The 24,342-nt window shown below is 37.8% G+C and overlaps 2 protein-coding genes across 2 annotated transcripts in view; both read right to left on the bottom strand.

Annotated features, from left to right (window-relative positions):
• LOC105391124 (RNA-binding protein 25) overlaps window positions 1-18,972 on the bottom strand; it is a 35,366-nt gene extending 16,394 nt beyond the window's left edge. Inside the window, exons 1-13 of the mRNA XM_048632170.1 lie at window positions 18,604-18,972; window positions 18,179-18,335; window positions 17,019-17,243; window positions 16,495-16,647; window positions 14,687-14,793; window positions 11,195-11,451; window positions 10,909-11,052; window positions 10,561-10,659; window positions 6,933-7,067; window positions 6,000-6,161; window positions 5,434-5,590; window positions 4,908-5,030; window positions 1,385-1,482 (exon numbers count right to left, since the gene is read on the bottom strand). Of these exons, the coding sequence (XP_048488127.1) occupies window positions 1,385-1,482; window positions 4,908-5,030; window positions 5,434-5,590; window positions 6,000-6,161; window positions 6,933-7,067; window positions 10,561-10,659; window positions 10,909-11,052; window positions 11,195-11,451; window positions 14,687-14,793; window positions 16,495-16,647; window positions 17,019-17,243; window positions 18,179-18,335; window positions 18,604-18,681 (1,895 nt within the window). The 5' untranslated portion in view covers window positions 18,682-18,972. The remainder of the gene's footprint in view (window positions 1-1,384; window positions 1,483-4,907; window positions 5,031-5,433; window positions 5,591-5,999; window positions 6,162-6,932; window positions 7,068-10,560; window positions 10,660-10,908; window positions 11,053-11,194; window positions 11,452-14,686; window positions 14,794-16,494; window positions 16,648-17,018; window positions 17,244-18,178; window positions 18,336-18,603) is intronic.
• Window positions 18,973-20,266: 1,294 nt separating this feature from the next.
• Window positions 20,267-23,778, bottom strand: LOC125491120. The gene is made up of 2 exons (XM_048632307.1): window positions 23,663-23,778; window positions 20,267-22,926 (listed from the first exon to the last, which is right to left on the bottom strand). The coding sequence occupies exon 2, from the start codon at window positions 22,633-22,635 to the stop codon at window positions 20,434-20,436; it is 2,202 nt and encodes a 733-aa protein (XP_048488264.1). The 5' UTR covers window positions 22,636-22,926; window positions 23,663-23,778; the 3' UTR covers window positions 20,267-20,433.
• Window positions 23,779-24,342: the final 564 nt, after the last annotated feature.

A 24,342-nucleotide genomic window follows, 5' to 3' on the forward strand; every position in this document is an offset into this window, starting at 1 on the left:
TCTGTCTAATAATAATTGGTATGTATAAAGGTCTATCTCTCCCTCTTTCTACGAGGGCTACACCGAAAAGATCGGGAATAGAATACTTAGGAATAAATTAGAGTGAAACCTTTTTGGTGTATCAAATGTAGTGTTTTTTCAAACATAATTCCATTTTCGAATTTTAAAAAAAGTAAAAAATAAAAGAGTATTGACCATTTGAATTTGACAAGTCGGTGTAAAAAATGGAGCTTACGCGGGAACATTTCCGTGCAATAATTTTTCACAACTTTCGTCGAGGTTTATCTCAAGAACAATGTCTCGCCGAGCTTGTTTCTATTTATAAACTTGAAGCACCAAGTAAAACGACTATATATCGTTGGTATTCTGAGTTTCGCCGTGGACGTTCCTCTCTTACCACAGTCCCTTCTACTGGTCGGCCAAAAACAGCGGTAACACAAGATAACATCGATGCTGTACGCCAGTTAATAAAAGAAGATAGACATGTGACATACGAGCAGATTCGGGCTTCTCTCAGCATTGGTATGACAGCCATTCAAACCATTTTACATGAAGAACTGGGTGTCAAGAAGTTAGTTTCGCGCTGGGTGCCCCACCGTTTGACCGAGGAACAAAAGTCGGCTCGTGTTAATTGGTGTCGATCTGCTCTGCAACGGTTCAATGGAGGCAGTTCAAATGCTGTCTACAATATAGTCTCTGGTGATGAATCGTGGATTTATTCATATGAGCCCGAAAGAAAACATCAATCGGCAGTTTGGGTCTTCGAAGGTGAGGTCAAGCCAACAAAAGTTATTCGCTCACGCAGCGTGTCGAAAAAAATGGTCGCTTCGTTTGTATCGAAAACTGGCCATGTGGCTACGATTCCATTACAAGAACAAAGGACGGTTACTGCTGATTGGTACACAACAGTTTGTTTGCCGGAAGTCGTAAGAGAACTTCGTAAAACTAACCCGAATCGTCGTATAATCCTTCACCACAATAATGCAAGCTCTCATACCGCTCGCAAAACAAGAACGTTTTTAAATATGGAAAACGTGGAGTTGATGGACCATCCTCCGTATAGCCCTGATCTGAGCCCCAATGATTATTTTACATTCCCAAGAATTAAAGATATGCTACGTGGTCAACGGTTTAGCGGCCCAGAAGAGGCGGTCGAAGCTTACAAATCAGCTGTTTTGACAGTATCCACTTCAGACTGGAATTACTGTTTCAATGATTGGTTTAATCGAATGAAAAAGTGCATTGAATGTCACGGAGACTACTTTGAAAAACAATAAAAGTAAATAATATTATGATATCTTTGTACTTTTTTCTATTCCCGATCATTTCGGTATCGCCCTCGTATCTCTCTCCTGTTTGGGAGATAGATTTATACAATACATACCTATCATCCGAGTCGATGGGCTCGGCCTCGTCGGGCAGCTGGCGGCTCGCCTGCGCGCGCAGGTAGCGCTCTCTCTCTCTCTCCAGTCTCTCTCTGGCCTGTGGGGGAGGGAGATGGAACATATTAGCAACATGGTAATAATGATTTGCATACAAGATACATTACTTGTACATGAAGTCACTGAAAGTGAACAAATGACATATTTCTCTGTATTTCAAATAGCGATATCTCTCTCTCTCTCTCTCCAGTCTCTCTCTGGCCTGTGGGGGAGAGAGATGGATGATATGAGTTGAAGACATCATATACATAATTACAGACACAGTAGTAAGGATTTAGTGGCAAAAACATTCAGTTATTCATTTAAAGAAAACAAAAGTGGTATTTGTAAAGTTTCAGGGTGTCCACTCAGAATGCTCCAAAAAATTCCCTGACTTTTCCCTGACTTTCCCTGACCATTTCAGAAAATTTCCCTGACCACAGATCAAAATAAAATCCCAATTTAAGTAATTAGATGACGAAAGCTTCAAGTTTTGCGTTTATTTGTTTGAAAGTTATTGCAACTTCGATTACGTAAAATATTTATACAGGGGGCTGCAAAAAGGGCATACTACAACTAGGGCGGAAAAACGTGAATCAGAAGGTCATTCTAAACTATTTTTGTTTTACTAAAACATTCACAAAAAACTTAGGTTTTCCTAATAAAATTTGTTGATCGCGTGACTTTTTACTATGAAGAACCAAATATATATTTTCTAAAGCTCGTATTTTTTTTAAATGAACTACCTTTTTAATCACTTTTTTTGATTTTGTATATCATCATCATCATCAGCCAATAATAATCCACTGCTGGATAGGCATCTCTCAAGGAGAGCCACTACACTCGCTCCTCGGCCTTCCTCATCCAGCCACTACAGACTACCCACCTAAGGTCATCGGTCTAGAGAGCAGGAGGGCGTCTCACGCTATGATTATATGTTCGAGGTCTCTACTCGAGAACTCGTCTATCCCAACGGTTATCGGTTCCTCGGCAGATATGACCAGCCAACTGCCGATTCAGCCTGCATACTATTTTGACAGCTATGTCGGTAACCTTAGTCCTCTGATGGATAACCTCATCTCTGATACGACCCATCAGAGAAACCCCAAGCATAGCTCTCTCCATAGCACGCTGAGCGACTTTAAATCGGTGGACCAGTCCTGCCGTCAGTGTCCAATATTTAATTTAAAAAAATTTTGGAAATCTACTGGTTTTTATTGCAAAAGAGGTTAGTTAGCTGAATTGTTTGAAGTTCACTTTATGCTAGGTCTAGTGTAGAGTACAGGTTTTTAAAGTACGCATCATCGAAAATAACTATTTTTTTAAATGTGTGAGTCAGAAAGCTGGCAGACAGCATATTTTTTTAATTTTTGGATAAGTTTTTTACTTGTATGTTCATCTCATGACCTTTCTTAGTCCTCCAATACCGAAAAAAATATAAAAAGTTATTTTATGGGTGCGGGCGCTTTCAAATTTCCCTCTAAGAAGGTGCCGCGAAAAGGCAGCGTTTCTGGAGAAACCCGGTTGCGCTGTCGTCGTATTAAAAAAAAGCTTGAGCTGAGTCACCCCCTTTTGCAACAACCTGTATAATTTTACCATTCAAAACCTCTGAACTATATCAAGATCTACTTGTAGCTAAACATTTAAAATTCTTAACACATATTTTTCTAAAGTCATATTTTTATTATATCACTACTATTTACTATACTTTATACATATTTATTGTAATAGTATGGATCAGACAAAAATATTTATAAAAACTAAACGAGATTTTATTTTATGACTTCTGTATTTCACGTCTAAAATAATAACGTAAAATACTACAACTTTGCCAAAAATTATGCTTTGATAGTAGTTTTTCCCTGACTTTCCAGGTGGTCCATCAATTTCACTGACTTTCCCTGACCACCTTGAGCTTCCCTGACTTTTCCCTGACTTTCCAGATAGTGGACACCCTGAGTTTATATCAAGTAGCGCTCTCTCTCTCTCTCTCTCCAACCTCTCTGTGTGGGAGGGAGATGGAAGATATTAGCAACATGGTTTGCATGAAAAATACATAATTAGTAAATAATACATATTTTATTATTTCTCGACAATTGTAGTCAATGAAATGAAAGCAAACATAGGTAATTGTTGGTCTATCTGTCCAGTCTTTCTCTGGCCTGAGTGGGGAGAGAGATGGAAGATATTAGTTGAAGACATGATATAATTACAGACATAGTAGTAAAGACGACCGAATGGCGTAGTGGTTAGTGACCTGACTACTGAGCCGATGGTCCCGGGTTCGATTCCCGGCTGGGGCAGATATTTGTTTAAACACAGATATTTGTTCTCCGGTCTTGGATGTGCCCGTAAAATGGCAATAGGCCCGCCCCCTATTACATTGGGACTAACATAACACTCTGGCGAAAAGTGGGTGCAGCAATGCACCTCTGCCTACCCCGCAAGGGAGTACCTACATTAGTACAAGGCGTGAGTGCGTGTGTGTGTGTGTGTAGTAAAGATTTGGTGGCCAAAAAAATGAATGTATCGAAAACAAAAGTGGTATTTGTAAAGTATATATCAAGTAGCGCTCTCTCTCTCTCTCTCCAACCGCTCTCTAGCCTGTGTGGGAGGGAGGTGGAAGATATAAGTAATAATCATTATTATACAAAATAAATACAATAAGGGTTTTCTCGGCACTCAATGGAGACTTCATAGTCAACGAACGTAAAGCAATCAAAGGTTGTGACTCAATTAGTAACGTTTATATCAAGTAGCGGCCTCTCTCTCTCTCCAGCCTCTCAGTGTGTGGGACAGAGATGGACGATATTACCTACCAATCTAGGCACTTTTTAAAACAGTCAAATCTTCATAAACAATGTAGCCTAAGAACTCTCAGTTTAAGCGGCATCTAAAGCGTCGCCGTTTTCACAACACAAATTCGATACTCGTTTCTCAGCTATTATTGAAGCTTTTAATGATAATGAGAATTCTATGAACATAAAAGTTAAGCATACAAGATGATGATGATGCTAAAGTGGTATTAATGGTAAGCCGAAAAAGACTGACTCAAATCGTTATTCCGAACAACTTTGATCTAAAGACTTTTGGAAATTCGCGAATAAAACCCATTTTGGCTGACCATACCACTTATGCAACACCCTGTATAACATTGCAGTACTCACTTGCTTACTCGCTTGCAGACGAACGAATGGCGTAGTGGTTAGTGACCCTGACTACTGAGCCGATGGTCCCGGGTTCGATTCCCGGCTGTGGCAGATATTTGTTCTCGGGTCTTGGATGTGCCCGTAAAATGGCAATAGGTCCGCCCCCTATTACATTGGGACTAACATAACACTCTGGCGAAAAGTGGGTGCAGCAATGCACCTCTGCCTACCCCGCAAGGGAGTACATTAGTACAAGGCGTGAGTGCGTGTGTTTTTTTTTTAAACCCATTTCGGCTGACCATACCCCTTTTCCAACACCCTGTATAACAGTACTTACTTGCTGCCGTGCCTCTTCTCTCTCCCTCGCTCTCAGCTCCTCTCTCTGTCTTTGCTGCGACTGCTCTAGATTCACATCTATTAGAAGACGGGGTGTGTACAGCTCTTCTTGTTCACGTTTCGCCTGAAATAGGGGGGTTTTGGTTATTGCTTTTGTTTCTGTATGTAAACGTAAAATTAAGGGATTTTCAGAGCTGATTTTGGAATACTAGGTTCACCTAGTGTTCATTATATGTGTCGCAAATCTCGCCCGGTCATTCTGCCAGCTTACACATACCTAGAAAGATAGCTATCGCTACCTAACCTAAACTAAAAGGAGCCTGTGAAATAATGCTATAAAAAACATCTTTGAGCTTTTGGGATCTTATCTCAGTAATGGATGGACCGATTTTGTCCTCAATATGTGTAATAAACGGTTTCATTCACCAAAAATACTGGATACATGAAAAACAGTTGAGCTAGCGATGTTAAAGACCGTATGTATCAATGAAATTCAGTTTAAAAAATTAGTTATTTGTAATAATTACCTGTTCAAACGCCGCCTTAGCGTCCTGTTCATCTTCTCTATCCTCATATATAGCTCTTCTCAGCTGCTCCAGTTCTTCCGTCTCTCTCTCTCTCTCCCGAGAGTCTCCTTCTGCCTCTCTCACTCTCGCGCCGAGGCGGCGTTGTAGCTCTTTGCCTCTGTTGGAGGGAAAGGGATGGGTGTTAGTTAATGGAAATAAAGCCTTGTATGATTATTTATTTATTTTATTTTATACTTTATTGCACAAATATGAGATATAAGTGTACAAAAGGTGGACTTAATGCTAAAAGCATTTTCTACCAGCCAACCTACAGGAGGTACAAGATGATGATGAAATAAGAAGAAAATTGAGGTTAGAGCTATGCCACACGGGCGTTATGTGTGAGTCGCCCTTAGTGATTTCAACGCAACGCACCCACAACGCTCGTGTAAATAGCTTACGTCGGTGTTTTAATCTATTTTTATCTACTGCATTATGTAGATTATGTTATTACCTGATAAAAAGTAGTTCACTAACATGTATATACATATGTGTTTTAAACAATATTAATAAAATACCCCGCTTACCTGTAATACTTATGATCGTCCCGCTCATCGTCATAGTCCTCGAGGAACTCCTTGAGTCTCTTGGCCTCTCTCTCCCTCTCCTCCTCGCGGCATCTCTCTCTCTCCTTCTCCTTTTCGTAGTCCTTCGCCTTGCGCCGCTCGCGGGACTCCCACTTGCGCAGTCTGAGAGGGAAACACATAGGATTTTGTTAATTAATTTATTTGTTTCACAAATTTGTGTAGGTATAATGGATAAGGTAAGTATCTCATTCGCTTTTCAATTAATTAATAATAATTAATTTTAGGTAATTCTGTTTATTTTTAGAACCTACTTCCTAATACCTAAGTGTCGCCGCACACGGGCCACCGGCCACAGCCACAAACGCCGCCAAGAGAAGCTTTTGTATGGGAACGATTTCATGCAGATTTACTTCTAGGTACTAGATATTAGGAAAAAACGATTGATGCCGCTAGTTAGCACTAGTAACACCCTTATTAACCCTTAATAGCGCATGACTACTACCAATTTTTCATTGGTTTTCGTCCTTAACTTGGATAAAGTTCAAAACAATGTGGGATCCATAATAATTTTGCCCAAATAAGGATTCATTAGCACAAACTAACCTCGCCTGGTAGGCGGCCTCCTTCTCGACTCTCTTCCTCTCTCTCATCTCTTCTTTCATCGAGCAACATACAATAGATATTACGGTGAAGGAAGAAATCGTCACAAAACCTAATCATCTTATTCACTATAAGCTACAATTGCTTAACATTTGAGTAAAATTTTAATCTAAATTCGTAAAATTCTGTAGCTAAAATTTAATCAAAAAGGTATTTTTTATTTTTTTATGTAAGTATTTTTTTAACTTTTATTTGCATAATTAAACCGCTTGCGAGTTACCTCTTCGGGGATTATAGTCGTGAGCATAATTAAGTATGTATGTGTGTACTAACCTCTCCTGGTAGGCGGCCTCCTTCTCTCTCGCCTTCTTCTCGACTCTCTTTCTCTCTCTCGCCTCCTCCTCCATCTCCTTCTCTTTGCGCGAGTCGAAGGACGAGCGGCTGCGCCCGCGGGACCGGTCGCGCTCCCTGGGAGAGAATGAGAAAATAGAAATATACAGGATGTTGCAAAAAGGGTATGCTAACCCGAAAGGGGGTGTCTTAGGGGGCGATAAGTTCGTAAGTTGTTCATAATTACCCGCTGAGTCAATCCCTATTGGCTTGCAACAGTTGCAACACCCAATATTATACAGGGTGTTAACTTGATTGCGTTGGAGCGGGAAATGGTAGATACAGCTGATGATACTGAACACGATAAGACATAAAAAAACGTATATTATTTGCTTTAAGCTGACCAACATAAAACAGTTTTATCTAGTACATTTTAAAATTTCATAGTCACCCTATTCATGTTTAGGTACGTTTGACAGAATGACCATGAACTTGAAAGCCAAGGTCAAGGCCAAACAATTCAAAGCCAAGGTCAATAAAAAAGTATGCGTGCATCAGCACCACACTCGTGGAGCCACATCGTCAAGGTACCTACCGAGACTTTGGCTACTCAAAGTACCCGATCCATTGTAAACATTTCATTTTACTCCATAAGTATCACTTTATTGATACACAATTCTTCAATCTTTTATGAATACAGAACATTTTCATTTTATGCTTCATAACATAGGTTACACGTATTCACAGCACAGCACAACATAAAACAAGATGAGGAACAAGGCTTGGTAATCAAAAGATAGAATTGTAGGTACCTTTTCCCTTTTAGGTAATAATTATTGTAAAAAATGATTGTAAACAAGTAAACAACAATGACTGACTGCAGTCTGGCGAAAGACAGTCTGGAAAAAAATAAGTATGGAACGCGTACGAAAAATAATGGCGAGCACCGCTCACAGAGTACTTTTTACGCTATCATAGACATCTTTGGCTTTTGTCATCTGTCAGTGTCAGTCAGTCAATCGTTTAGTTTGAAAAATAATTTTAAATCATAAATAAATTAAGATTTAACAGTTATTTATATATTATTATTACTGTGGATAAGTGCAGTGTTTGTGTGGAGGTACCTAACTATTAGTGTTGCTTGATATTATTGATAATAATTATGTTTTATAAAACTTGTGAAATATGTGGTTTAAGAGCCGCTAGCCGGTCGTATAGATGGCCAAAAGAGAATTTTCATGGCCAAATTTCCACTGGATGAGGAAAGGTAAGCTACAATTAAAGGCTAAAGCATAGGATTTAGATTATTTATATGTATAAAAAAGTTAAAGTCTAATAAAATAACTGGAGGGTCAGCACAAACAACAATAGTGCATGAATGTTTTTTTTTATCGATATCGATATTTTTATTTATCATTAGTACGCACAGCTCATCAATCAGAACAACTTTTGTCTACTAGTTTTGGAAATTAGCGAAAATCAAATTCGGATCTCCATACAAAAATTACCAGTGACTTTTATTATACCTACTTAAATAATATTTAATTCTTTAATAATAATTATAAAAATGTTGATTGCAGATGTAAACAGTGGGTTAAGATGACCGGTAAGGAGGATCTGGTTTATGTGCCTATTGAAAAGCTACATCAACTTAAACGAATTTTTGGCAATCATTTTCTACCACAACATTTTAAGAACACAATTGAAAAAAAAAACAATTCCATGTGTGGGACTGAAAAGGCTTGGTAGCCTTATGCTCGGATCGCTGGTAGTAGAAGCATGGTTTATTGGTATAGGTATATTACAAGGGTCATTGACATATAAAATAACTTAATACCGCGATGTAGTTTGCGGGATAGTGACATCTATGTTATTACATGAATACTACTTGATAACTGAACAGGGACTTACTGCAGACACTTTATTTTATAATAAATAAATATAATTATATTTTTCCACTTTTATTTTATTTCAACATTATATCATAGCAGCCGGCCGAATGGCGTAGTGGTTAGTGACCCTGACTACTGAGCCGAAGGTCCCGGGTTCGATTCCCGGCTGGGACAGATATTTGTATAAACACAGATATTTGTTCTCGGGTCTTGGATGTGCCCGTAAAATGGCAATAGGCTCGCCCCCTATTACATTGGGACTAAACATAACACTGGCGAAAAGTGGGTGCAGCAATGCACCTCTGCCTACCCCGCAAGGGAGTACAGTAGTACAAGGCGTGAGTGTGTGTGTATTATATCATAGCACTTACGTCAACGGAAAATCTCGAGTTTATTTTATGCATTATATTTTTGTGTTCAAATAGGAACATAACATAACGTTGAACCGAGACTTAACGTTGGTGTCATTGTGAAATACTGAAATCCTATTGTGTAAAACTGAAATTAAAGTAATACATACACTCGCACTTCTTTTTTTTTACTAGTTATCGATAAAAAATATCCATAAGAAGCACATCACTATTTCAGCGGGGCTATGTTGGCAGTTTTGTACGTCATAATTTTTGTTTTGTTGGTACCCTCTGTTAGTACGCGTGAATAAAAAAAAATAATACAAGTATTTTTTTCTTTTTTTTCCCTTGTACTCCCATCTCTTAAAACGTAGTGTTCTTTTCTCTATGACTGACTGACAGACTAGATCCACAGAGAAGGTAATGACTATCATAAATACTCAATGGTTATGATACGGAGATTGTTATTATTCTACTGGTATTCAAAGTGAGGCAATACTTATTATGAGGATTTCCGTACTATTCGTCATCAAAGACGTCGCAAGTACACAACACAAATCGAGATGAGCGAGTGTAAGTAAAACAATTCGTCATTGAAGTAGACCCTGTTATCATCCTGTTATGCATTGTGGTCTTTTATCTTTAGCTGCGTATAGACCGGCCAAACGAACGCCAACGAACGGGTTTTGTTGACCTTCGTTGCTCAATCTGCCCCTGTATTATGTGATAAATGTCCATCGGTGGGCGTTCGTTGGGCGTTCGCTGGGCCGGTCTGTACGCATCTTTAGGTAAAAAAAGGAAAATAAAACGTTATTCTGAGTAAAAAGGTTTAATTATTGTTCTGAGCTCCTAGAAAGTCATAAATTATATTCTGTACGATCTACCAAACTTTATGAACATCAGCTGTTTAATTGTTGATTAAAATGTCATTAATCACCATGAATAATTTCAATTTTATTTAATAATAGTTATTACCTACTGTGTAATTAATAACAATCATAGTTAGATAAAATAAATTATGAAAAGTGAAGTTGATAACAAATTTACAGTGTGTGTTCTTTTGCAATCGAATGTCTCATTGGTTATGTGTTTGTGTAGGGTGACCATGTTTTTGATAAAGGTAAAACATTCCACTTTACTTTAGACTTTAAACATAAATATTCGAGATTCTGATGTTTTTTTTCTTAGATACGTGCTTGATTAGACTAGTACTAACCCCCATTTCCCGCTCAAACGCATTCTACTTAACACCCTGTATACTGTACTTTTATGTAATATCATTATGGTATACGGGGTGTGTCAAAAAGAAAATAAGTACGCCACAAAAATGGTTTTGCGAATTTTGAAGTCGTAAAAAATATGACTCGAAATATTACAATTAAAACTCACCTTTCCCGTTCTCTGTCTCTTTCCCTCTCTCTCTCCCTCTCCCTGTTTCTCTCTCGCTCTCGTATCTCCTTCTCTCTTTCACGTTCTCGTTCACGCTCCCTGGAAATACAACAACATAGAATCATTAAATAATTAGTTAACTTTGTATAAAATTATCGAGCCGGTATTCGCCCACTGCTGGACAACCTGGACATAATATGCTCTGTATTGGGCCTTTCTCATCCCACCTGAATAAGGATAAAGTGACCGACATAGCTCATAAAATCTGCAGCTGAACATATATGGCATATCTACTACAATAATTATAAACAACTCTTATACTAAGAATGCAAAAAAAGTATATCTCACCTTTCTTTCTCCCGCTCTCTTTCCCGTTCCCGGTCACGTTCTTCTCTCTCCTTCTCGCGCGTCTCTCTCTCCCTCTCCCGTTCTCTTTCGCGCTCTCTGTCCCTTTCCCTCTCCTTCTCCCGCTCCTCACGACGATCCTTGCCCCTGGGAAGAATATATGCATTTTTTTTATGAATTTTTACAATTCTGCATTCTGAAGATTACTTTTTACGGGTTTTAAGGGATGTGCCATAAAGCTGAACACTTATTTATGTAAGCAATTACATACCAAACTAAAAAAACTAACCTTGACGAGCTCCTTCGCCTCCTCTCCTTGTCTCTCTCCCTCTCACGTTCTCCTCTTCCTTCTCTCTCCCTCTCCCGCTCCGCTCTCTCCGGCCTCTCCGGTCGCTCCCCGCGCTCTCTCTCCCTGTCTCTGTCACGCTCGCGTTCCTTTTCTCTATCTCCTTCTCTGTCTCTCTCCTTCTCCTTGTCTCTCTTCTCTTTCTTCTCTTCCTTGTCATCTTTGTCTTTCTTCCGACGAATGACCACGTCAACCTCCTCCTATAATGTAAGGTTTGTGGTAAAATCTAAGGTTTTATTGTGTTTGTGCAGTTGCGACGTTGATGAGGCGGGGACGGACGGTCTTGGAATACTTAATTTTACTGTCGTGATTGTTTTGGATTTGAAGCAATTTTTTGGCTTCTTAACAGTAATATGTTACGTAACAATATAAAAATGGTAACGCATGTAATGAATATTCAATGTGATCGAAGTTAATAAGACTTGCCTTGGTAATGGCGTAAGTCAACAAAATATAAAAATAATGTTATGTAAAAACGTACATACTTAACCGATAAATAAATAATTATTGTTAGATCATTAAAAAAACGGTAATAACGGTATCGGTATTAAATAATTCATCTTCCATAGATCCTTGGGCTCAGACACAGACTTCAAACAAGTAGCCGGTAGAGGCTACAGGAGTAAGGGACACTAGTCCCTATATATGGTTGCCTTGCTTACTGCTACTAAGTTTTCCAAGACCTTGCTAAAGAGAATGACATAAAGTTTCTATAAATAAAATAATTAAACAAAACATGTCAAAAAACAACCACAGGACATTTTTCCTAAAATATATAAAGTAAAGCTAAGCTCTACGGAAATTTATTGTTATTGTATCAAATAGTAGGTAAATAAAATTACTATGCTTTTTCAAGTGTTTGGGTTACATCATTTTACATTCCATTTTAATGCCACCCAGATAATTTCAAACAACAAATTCAAACGACTGAAAGTTAACCCACAAAAACATTTCACCTGAAAACCTTGTATATCTGCCAAAAAACAACGACACTTCATCAAAACAAGATCATTTACTAAAATATAACATCACAAATACAATTCATCCATCCAGTGTTGTTACAAATCCCTAGTCCAAAGTTTTATTAAAACATCAAACTATCGTTCCCAACTAGGCTCCGTGTTTGGACCCCATTTATTCTACACAATGTATATTATTGATGGTGTGTCAGTCACTTACGCATGTAGTTATCTTGCGGAGCGGCGGCGGTGACGGCGCGGAGGGGGCAACTCGGCGGGCAGACGGGTCCAATCCCAGCACGGTCACTTAGTTTAGTTTTTTTGGTCTGACGTGGCGTTATTCCGAGTTTAAATTACAGTTTAGTGGTGAAAGTTGTAGTACGAGAAATATACGTCTCGGTAATTTTCATAGAATGACTGAAGAGATCGTTTTCGAATATATTTTTTTACTTCAATGTTACAACATCAGAGAGTTTAGACCTTAAATTTCAATGCACTAAGGTTCCATTTGAGTGAGCCTGGTGCAGGGATTGGATAGAATGTAATAAAATATCATTATGTGCATTTCATATTTATCTTTTTTATAATTACTTTTATAAGAATAATACCACGTCATTCCGGATCGCTTTCTCATAACTCACGAATATGGGATCGCGACTAAAGCATATTCAATGGATATGGTTCATAGCTACTCTTCATTTCTTGTCATCATTGAGAATCACAACTTATGTGCACAACAAAATAATGAATATGACTAATTCACAGCACAACACATCGTTTGGCACAATTTTTTTGAAAAAAATTACTCCTACAATGTTTAAGGTATATTCTAAAAACAAAATTAATTTCAGTATTAAAATTTTAATCGTATTAAATAAAATGAATTCAGTCTTTGTATAAATGAAACTACTAATTATAAAATCATAAAAAAAACTTAAATGTTTCCAAACCATATCCATAAAATTTTAGCTTTTTGTACTTTAAATAATAATAATAAAAATGAACGAAAATGAATTTACCCAATACTTTTGTGTATGTGTCATGTAATGTAATGTTTTTTGGGTGTTTTTATGAAATATAAATTTAAAAGCGATCCATACAAGCCAGTGTTGATGATTACATATTTATGTTTATATTTTTAAACATAGTGTAGAAAAATCTACAAATATAAAATGTGTCTAGCGCGAGGTTTGAACCGGTTCGATGCCAATTTATTGTTTAATCTAGAAAAATATTACCTAAAAGTTACATCGAATAAATGCTGGACTTGAAAAAACTAGATTTCACTCTTGGGTTGGGGCTTTCTTATTTATTTTATTTATTAAGTATTTGACGGACACAATAGATATTCAAAGCATCTAGAATAATACGTGTCCAATTAATAACATAAACACGAAATAAATAATCGATAAAATTTCAATGCAATAGAACCCTTAGTTCCTTAATTTTATTTTTTACACATTGCCAGAATAAAGTTGAGGATAAAAACTGCAATATTTACAGTATTTTCACCATCCCATCCCCCAGATATTTCTGAATCTGCCCATTTTATACTTACAATAAACTTTTTATTTAATTATTGCACATTAGCATTGCATAACAGTACTAGGCAAGGATAAAAATCGTTTTTTGAAAAAAAAAGTTAGATTTTCTTTTACACATTTTTTAATTAAATAAAATTTTTACTCCACAAGAAAGCCCATTTCCCCCTGTATCGAATAACTCAAAATTTAGCCACCGAACGGACTCGAACCTCGACCGTTTAACAGTTGGAGTGACTCACCGCCGATGTCGCGCGGCGCGCCGCTGGGCCGGCTGCTCAGCTGCCTCTATCGTGGGTTTATTCCGTTACTATTTCATCGTCAATGCAAATTCTATCAAACATGAGAAATAAGCTCCAAGTAGGTAGATTGGTATTTTTTGTTTTTTTTTCGGTTGCCGTCTGTGTGGGTCGCGCTCGATGTGTGGATGGCTTGTTTTAATGGTAACTTATCGGACATTGGTATTTTTTTTTATATGAAATCTTTCTTGTATAAATCATAATGTTACCGCCGCCGATATTAGATTAATAAACTCTGCATATTTCAATTGTAATTTATATATTTTTGGCTAACGTTGACCAAAATATATTCGGAATTTTGAGATATCACTTTTATTAAAAAACACAGTTTTTTTCAAGAAAAAATCTATTTCTTTTATATTAAAAAGTTTTTTTTACGATTTTTGAGTTAGACCTTAATTTTTCAACGCACACCCATGCTAAACCCACCCACCGAGCGCGCCTCACAACGCAACCTCAGAACAAACACTCGACTTGAACCGTCACGAACAATTTGACACTTCGCATCGCTATTCGAAACTTACGTCAAGCGTTTGCTTTTTTCGTTATTTCCGGCCAGCGAGCGCTTGATATAGATTCGAATTTGAACATCGAACACGTGAAAGAGTTCGTGACCCGTCGTGAGCGGGTTATTACCTTCATGCTTTCTCGAAACTTGCCGATCTCGCGATGGATGACGTCACGCTTCTCCTCCTCTATGTCCGCTTCTTCGAGCGCTCGGTTCGTCTTCTCTATTTGTTCCTCTGTTGGGGGGTTGCAGGTGTTAATGTAGTACGTATTTACTGGTTATAAGAATAGAGGATGTCTATTTATTTATGGGGAATTATAAAATGAGCGAAAAAAAAAAAACTTTGCGACTGATGATGACATACTGTTTTAATAACTTAAGCGGTATGAATTTGAGTAAGCGAAAAATGAACTAAACTGACGACGTATATTGATTTATAATAAAATCCAGAACGAGCTTACAAAAAGTGGATTGTGATAAATCCATTTCAGATATTAAAAAAATATCCGAGCGACTTAATTACTACTTTGAGCAAACTTTTGTTTGCTGCTTTATTAATGATTATTGGTTACTGATATTCTATTTGAGGGCTTATGTTTTTTATTTTGATACGCTTTTTAAATGAAAACTACAGATTTTTAAGTCCAAGCCCGCACTTATTTACCAGTGACGATGAGTAGTAGGGCTCCTCATACCTATCAATGTTTCTTAGTATTAATAAGAAGTTTTTATTTAGTTGACTGAAGCGTCTTATTTTATTTTTTGTTCATTTGATTGAAATAAATGCATGCATATTACTTTATTTTTACGGAGTACATTGTTTTATTTAATTAACCTTCTATTCTATTCTATTCTCTGTGGGGGTGTAAGTACCTGCACCTGGCTCTCTCGAGTGGAACCTTTGTGCATATCCCCAGGGTCTAAACTGCCTTCCTAAGCTTGGACCATTTCCCACCACGCTGGTCCACCGCGGGTTGGTGGGTTCACATATCTAGATGTGCTAGATCTAGATATGCAGGTTTCCTCACGATGTTTTCCTTCACCGTAAGAGCGATGATACACAAGTTAAAAGAACTCATTGGTACATGTCAGCGCCGGGATTCGAACCTGCATCTCTTGCGTGAGAAGCGGGCGCTTACCCGACTGAACTACCACCGCTCCTCACCCTTATATTTCAATAATAAAATTTCTCAACTAATAGTGTTTCTTCAAATAGTTATTTCATATTATTTTTATTTTTTTAAATTTGAGCTCATTATACTCTGCTCATTAGTGTATTTTCAAAGTGGTTTTTGTATTCGAAACACTCCATTTAAGATAAAATGCCGCTCAGTATAAAAAATACATTTGCCAAATATTGAAAAAAATGCAGGACGTAACGTTGACACTCAAACAAATATTAGGTCGCTCAAATATTATGAAGCTGCTCATTTTGTTTTTTAAGTAACTCATATTAATGTTTGTAAGTTGCTGTTTTGTTGATTTCTCGTCACTCGCAGTCAGTCGCTCACTTAGTAATTCTATAACCCAAATTAATTAATTTTAATACTTAGAACTGTAATTTACAGTCACTCGTTTTATTGCTACCCTTTATTTATTAGATAAACTACAGGTATAGACATAATTAATCTTAACATCTAAACTTCTAGTTGGGAGATGTGACCGTGGAAACTCTAAGATTAAAGCTTTTGGCGTTATTACATAAAATAGTTTATTGATTCCATGGACAACACCAAAATAAATAACGAAGGATAAGCCAGTTAGCTTGCACGATAGAAAGAGGGCCCTAGCATAGCCTGCTATTCATAAACCAAAAATCGAACTTTTAATCCTAATCAATTATTTATATGAACCCAATGTTCTCCTGGCACTTAACTAAATTAGTAAAAAAAAACTAACTAAATATTAAATTATTATAATAAAAACCTAAACTCACCTTTCTGATGCACCTCATAATTATTAATATGGTGCTGATGCTGCGCCATGGCGGCCGCCACGCGCCGCGCCGCCGCCTCGTCCAGCGCCAGCTGTCTCGCGTCCAGGTAGTTCGAACCCGGGTCCGAGCCCGTCAGGCGGGAGCGCTGCTCCGCTGTGGGGCGAGAGAGGTCATTATTTACATATCTTTTAGTCCTAGGAGATACACAAACACTTGGCTTCAATGAGATCCGAGAGAGAGTGTGAGTGAGAGAGGAGATAGTGTGAGAGAGAGAGAGGGGGAGATACTGAGATAGAAAGAGAGATAGTGAGAGAGACTAGTCAAGTCCAGCTCTAGTTGTGCTACATGACACGCTAGCATATTATGAGGATGAGGCAGATAAATTTCATGTTTTCTAACTTAATTGAGCAAAATGATTTTGAATCCCACATCATTTTGAACTTTATCCCAATAAATTACGATTAGGGAAATTTTTTAAGTAGTCATGCCCTATAATGTTTAATACACTCATGTACAACACTCACTCTTATAACTATCCACAAGCGGCTGCATCTTCCCATCCGTCTTGGCCACCAGCGCCCGCTCCCCGAGCATCGTCCCGTGCAGCAGCCGCACACAGCGCAGCGCCGCCTCCACGCCGAGGAACTCGCAGAAGCCGAACGAGGAGACTCGCTTCCAGCTGAGCACTGGGCCACAGGCAGAGAGGAGTGCCCGGATCATGGGGTCTGGGGCGCGGGGGGTTATGTTGCCTGTAGGATAATGGTGAAAATATTACAATTCAATTCAATTCTGGTTTTGAATGGCACTTTTAAGGCCTCTACACACCAAAGCCGCTGACCCGGCGGCATAGCCCGGCGGCCTAGTGCCGGCGGGTTAACATAGTACAAAATGAGGCATGATTATACAAAATGAGGCCGGCGGGTCGAGCCGGCGGCCTGAGCCGCCGGGTCAGCGGCTTTGGTGTGTAGAGGCCTGTACTGTGCATGACTAGTAAATTCCGCCAATATCATGTGTTGAAATAGGAAACAGTAGAGCAAGTTAAAATGTATGGTGAAGTTTATAGGTAGACTGAATACATGTTATTTGGTTTGAACAGAAACTGTCTAGACAGAATCAGCTTGTAGGTTTTCAGAGCTGTAGCAACCATAATTCTTGAATAAATTATCACATTTTTGGTGTTTTTCTTCAGAGCAAATATGAGCAAACATTTTCATATAACCTGCATTTGCCTAACCATAATTACTTTCAGCTATTCTGAAGAAGTATTTAAAAAAAATCCCAAGGGATCAGGGATGCTGGCTATGCAGAACAGCCTCAAACCTCAAATGATAACTGTATATCTGGCCCATCCTGCATGTAAATGTTTGACATTATCTGACTGGCTAATCCTTTCACCATAGTGACAAACCTTAGTCCAGCACCTATGTTGTTACCTCAAATGCTACCACCTTACTTGGTTATTTGTATTTGCCAAAACTGGCATGTGTGGTGAGTATATTAGGCAAAATTATTGCCAAATTTGCTGACATGTTTGGTATTTAGCAAATACAGCAAACATCAAATAACAAATACGAATAACCAAGTGTGGTGCCAGCATAAGAAGAATAGATAGATAGATAAAGCATTTATTTTATCCACTTTCTTACATACCCAACATATCAAAATAAACCAATCATGCTCTCACCAATGAACACAGTAACGGGTGGCCCATCCTGAGCCTTGCCGCCATTCTGTGAGTTCCTGGTGGGTCCCCGCGCGATGACCGCGGGCTTGGCCGCCACCCCGCTTGGGGCGGGCAGCAGGCCGCCTCCGGAGCCTGAGCCATACGCACCCACCATCATCTGGGGGGCAAAAGGGATGTCATTTTTAGGGACCTCCCAATTAATCTAATATTGGTTTTTTTGAAATTCATACTATAGGGTTAAAACTCTGTGGTAATATTCTAAATACTTAAATAATAACATTGAAAATTAAATTTTATCAGAGGAATGAGTTAAATCAATACTGAAGCGGCTAACACTCGATAATCAACTGAACAAACCACTTTATTGATGTAACAAACATCCATTGCACAACTGTCGCGAGAAAAAAATCTTCGTGAAGACTTACATGCGTGGTCATGGGCATGGTGACCATCCCGGTGGCGATGCCGTACGGCACCAGCGGCGGCCGCGGCGGGAACGACATCACCAACCCTGAAGCTAATCCTCCGGTCAGAGACTCCAAGTCGACAGCATGTGAAAAAACTCCGTCCACCGATCGCTTGAACGACACCGTATTTCCACACTTAATAAGCTTGGTGGAACTGATTTGGATGTTTACGAATGTAATTTAGTAGGTAATCCGACAAAAATGATGCTGTTTAGGTGATTTTAATGAGGTTTAATTGATTAAAATCGAGATATTCCGTGGTTTTAACAACGAAAAGTGTCAGACGAAATAATAGACAACGCCATTTGCGATTAAAGTTTTTTTAATGACGTAGTTTATTTACTCTATGGTTTTTAGTGTTTATGGTACGCTTCACCACAGAGCAGATTAACTCATGAGCAAGAGATAAAAATACAAAATATGCTCGCGTCGCGACTCTGTGGCGGGTGTGTGAGTTTAGATTTGGTTTAGATGGAGTTTAGCAAGACTTTAGCAAGACACACAAGCAAATAAGCTAACAATATATAAATAAACTTTTTCAATATCAGTACGGTGTGTATTTTTGAAATGTTTCAAGATTTTTAATAGTTATAGGGCAACACTTATCTTTTTTTTGTTTATCAAAACAAAAACAAACACCGTGTTTTTTCATGAAGTTTTACCAAAAATCTTTTGTAAACTGCAAGTGCTACTATTATACCGTTATAAACCAAACAAATCGCTTACTAAAACTACAAATTAAGAACGCAAATAGTAAACACTTTATTTTCAATATGAGTTGCAAAAGCAAAGCGGACTTTTTCAAGGCCGCTCACAAAGGTGACGTAGATTTAATATGCGAAATGCTTAACAGCAAACAAATAACTGTTGAAGAGCGTAATGAACTAGAAGACAACAATACAGCTCTTCACCACGCCGCCTCGGAAGGGCATCTTCAGTTAGTCAAAATCCTGGTCGAAGAGTTCAAAGCCAATGTTAACGCCAAAAACGACAGAGACGAAATACCATTACAAAAAGCTGTCGACCACTATTTCGTGAGGGTAGTCAGATATCTCATCCAACACAAGTCTGAGAGAGCCGAATATGCAGCAAAGATGACCAATCCTCAGCCAATAGAAGATTTCTTTGTTGCTGCGGAAAACAATGATGTGGCTAAAGTTACAGAAATGCTGAAGAATAAAGTAGTGGATGTAGATGCGACGGATGCGGGCCACGACAACGGCACAGCTCTGCACGTTGCAGCGCGCTATGACTATCTAGATTTGGCTAAAGCACTGGTGGAGTTCGGAGCTGACATGGAAGTCACGGATGACATCGGTGATCGTCCAGTAGAAACAGCTGTAATTCTTCAAAAAACCAAAGTCGCTGATTACTTGATTGAATTAGAGGGTAAAGAAGATGTGGTAGCAGAAGTTCCAATGAGTAATGACATTGAGAACAAAGCTTAGAGAACAAGTGAAGAGAGTCACTTGATTTTTCTACCATAACAAGACTATCGGATAAATAGGCTCCTGAAATTAAGCATCATTTATAACAGAACACATATATTACTTATCAAATATTGTATTTTTTACAAAAATTACAGCATTAATAAACCCTAAAATTCAATATAAGCACAGTAAAGTGTTGTAAATTAATCTATTTTAATATAAGGCAGTGTATAAATTATTCATAAAAAGATATAAAAGTGCTAAAAAATAAGGAATCAATACAGCCGAAGGTGAAGAGCTATGAAAAAAAGTTGGCATTAGAAAAAGTTTACGTGCAATTTAAAAAATAGCCAAATGGTTATCTATATCTAGGATAAAATGACGTTATGAAGACATCCGCTGTTGGATCTTTGTACGAGCCGTTATGGTGGCCAATAACTAACTGCATATTCGTGTAGTCAAAATCATAGACTCTCCTCCCTCCACTCCACTTGCTAGCTTTGCTCCACTCATCACCTAGATCTAGCTCCCGGGTCGTCAACGTCAGGACTTCACGATAACTGCCTTGGTTCAGACTGTTCATCGCATCTTGCGTTCTCGAATGACTCAGCGCTTTGTGACACGCGTAATTCTGAATGTCGATGGAATTAAATGCAGATTTGTCACCGTACATGGAGTATTGTTCTACGGAGTTGTTGGCGCCGGGGTTGACGGCATGGCCGCGGGGGTGGCCTGGAGGAGGCGGCCCCCTGTAGTTCCCAGGAGGATAAACGCAGAAATTACCATCAGAGTTATCTAAAATCCTTGCAGCATCGTTTGCATTGACTCCATCATATTTCGCACCCCCCGGACAAAGCCTCATAGGATCATTCTTCTCCAATCGAGTTATGTCTGCCGATTGCTTAGAAAACTCTACAATATTTTTCTTCATTCGTGCCACTGTAGCAGCCTTTAAGGCATCCGGGTCTGTCCCACATTGTTCGCTTATTACGTTGTAAAGACACATGTTAGGTTCTTTTCCCAAAGTCACAGGTTCTTTGCCTCCTAACATTGTGTAGTGCTGTATGTCTTTATGGTATTGCACTTTTATGGGTGTAACATTTTTATTTCCTGCAATCGTGAACTGAAGCCCACCCCGATCATTGTAAACTTCAATCGGTCTTTTTGTCTCCTTACATATAGCTCCCATTTCATAAAGACCAACCTTTCCTCCTAACTCTGAGTCATTTATGATTTGTATTGCTTTTTGGGTTTTAGGATCGCTGTCATCGAAATTAGCATGATTAATAAATTCATTATATCCATGACTTTGATAGTGAAGTTGTCGTTTCATAGCTCTGTAATTTTCAATATCTGTGTGAAGTGGTCCTTCAATCTTACTAGCAATTTTATCCATACTATAGCCAACGCCAACTTGAATAACAGGATGGATAACTTTACTCATGAATTTATATCCAAATCCTTTAACTAAAACATCGCATAACCTGGAAACATACATTTCAATTTCTTCTTTCTTGATTTCAACCGGCTCAATTTGATCATTGTTCGTTTCTATCGGTGCATTTGGGTTTAACACTGATGTAAAAGCCTGACATTCCTCATGTTCTCCCAATATTATGTCTTGTTTGGCTTTAGCTTCTATACGTATTTTCAAATCATTAAGGAAAGAAGGAAGGAAAGTGGAGACTTCATTTACTGCAAATAGTGCTTGAGTTATTTTTCTTGTACCGATAAAACCTTTGCTATCGGCAATAGCAATACTAATTTTGAGACCAATATCTGTGATTTTATTTTGGTTGTTTGTATCTAGAAGCTCAAATGCAGATGCTTTAATAAAGTTAGCGTATTTCGTACTTTTATTTTTTAAATCTTTTAATAACAAAGCTTCGACGCATTTGTTATTCATTATTGCGTTTTGTATAGGTCTTTCTAGTAGTTTAAATCGAAGTGTTGGCATTACAGTTTTCTCAAGACCATGAGTTGCTATTTCACTGATAGTTTCTTTTGCGATACCCTTGGAAAGTTCCATAACAACTTTTTTGCCAACCAATTGAAAACCTTCTTTGGTTATTTCACTATAGTTATTTTTAAAGCCCGATTTACAGGTGTTTACTACATCTTTAAGGGCCAATACTCCAGCAAACATGACAGAAATACTTAAACTCAATACCTTTTGTATTAAGAAAGTTGCCCAATTAATATTTCGATTAATGATTCCTTCTTTTACTGCATAAATAATATCGTTTATTCCTTCGGTAGCCAAATTGAAAACCAACAGTGCACCAGAATCTAAACTAAAAACTGCCAGTACAGCACTAGCTATGACCTGGATAAGCCCAAGAGCCAGTATCCCGCAAACTGATTTCCAATCTACTGGTTTAATTTCAGTGATTTTGATTTCATCCCGTACCTCAAGTTTCATATTATTATCTTCAACATTTTTTTCAAGTAAACCATCGCTCATAGTCGTTAATGCCATGTGGTGTGCCATTAAGTCTGTAGTGGCGTTATCTTCTAAAGTTGTGCTAGTTATTTCTTTGTTCGATATTTCTGATTCCATAATATCGATATTGATAGCTTGGATAAGATTTTAATTGATCACCAAATATAAAATGTGGATCTTTCAGCTTTCATAAACGGCGTTTGTATTTTATTATTTAGCTGTTTTATTGATCAAGGATCAAGATCATTATTTTTAATACATAAGTAAAGCGGAGCTGATTTTAGGGAATTTTTAAAGTTATATAGTAAGTAAGTAAAATATTTTTTTTTTTTATATTCCATTGACTTGCTTGCTGCATGTTTTCATCGTGTTTTTAAGTTATTTATTTTTTCTGTAATGTAACTACATCTGAAAGCAGAAAATATTTTTAAATTGGAATATAATTACCGATTAGAAAATTTCCTCATAGTTTCTTAGATCCCAGCTTTTGTCCTTACTGACAGCTAGCCGGTAGTGGCTACACCTTAGGGCTACACGAGTGCTGTGATGTGATGATTCTTGACAGAGGCCTAACTGTGTCCAGTGAGATGATGATGAGATTAGGAACAATATAAATAACAACCATTAACCAAGATAAATGGAAAACAAAATAGAACAATTGATGCCCTTAAGCAAGGGCGTACCCAGGATTTCGGCTAGGGGGGAGGAGCTCATGTTCCAAGATGATGGTCGGTCGGATTATATTAAAACATTATAGATAAAAGAATATTCAATCAAAATATCTGACTAAAACGAAAATACATATTTTGTTTCCAACACTTCATATTGCGCACAGTAAGTAACACTTTTTTATGGGCAGCCAGGCAGGCCATGGGGCAGCTGCCCCTACCTGGGTACGCCCTTGCCTTGAGGGTTTCCGCCTTGAGGGTTTCCGCAGGTAATAGAATTCAGGACATCTCGATGTTGAAGCTAAGTATTCGAGTGAGGGATTAGACGTGCTCCCGAAGGATGTAGGTACTATTCTACTAATACATAAAACTGACACAGAGGCTCATAAGAGCACTATAAAGACAGGTAGGTACTTAACTATCAAATTATAAATGCAGCTAAGCTTCCTACCTACTACAAAGTCTACTCCACTCACCTTTAGTAACTAGGTATGTAACAAGGTATAAGTACTGCATAATGGAGTCAATGCAAACATGGTTCTAATTTCATGATGTCTATTTATTATAGTTAAGAAATTATTTATTTTTTACTTAAATTTTGCTACTTAAATTCATGTTAAGTTAACGGGATTTATTCATTGGACCAAATGAACGTTTTTTTTACTTACTATGTTTTAAATTTTTTTGCAACACCAAAAAATAACAAAGGTGAGGTTTAATATAAAAAGTCCTGGGAAATACCAATTTTAATTAACCCCATATCTACCTAATATTATTTTTTAATCAGATATAAATAAGTACTAAGTAAATAAATAAATATATTTAATTTAATTTAGTACCTATACATAATAATTATTATAATACAATCTAAAATTCGTTACGTTTTTATGAAAATTTTACTCTATTTTGAACGAACGGACGTAGGTACCTACTTATAAAAATTTATGTTCGGGGAACTCCACAGCAAATTTTAATGACAGCAAGGATGTAGGGCGGGCTCAGGATACTGCTTTTTTTGTACTGCTTTCTGATGGAATACTGTCATGTTCCAAAGTTCCAAAAAGAACGAAAATTCGACGAAGGCATACGAAGGAGTTAAATTATATTTACATTAACTTGTTCCTTCAAAATCTCTACCAGTATTTGATAAGTTTAA

Source organism: Plutella xylostella, chromosome 31 (genome assembly GCF_932276165.1).
Source record: "Plutella xylostella chromosome 31, ilPluXylo3.1, whole genome shotgun sequence".
Classification (NCBI taxonomy): domain Eukaryota; kingdom Metazoa; phylum Arthropoda; class Insecta; order Lepidoptera; family Plutellidae; genus Plutella; species Plutella xylostella.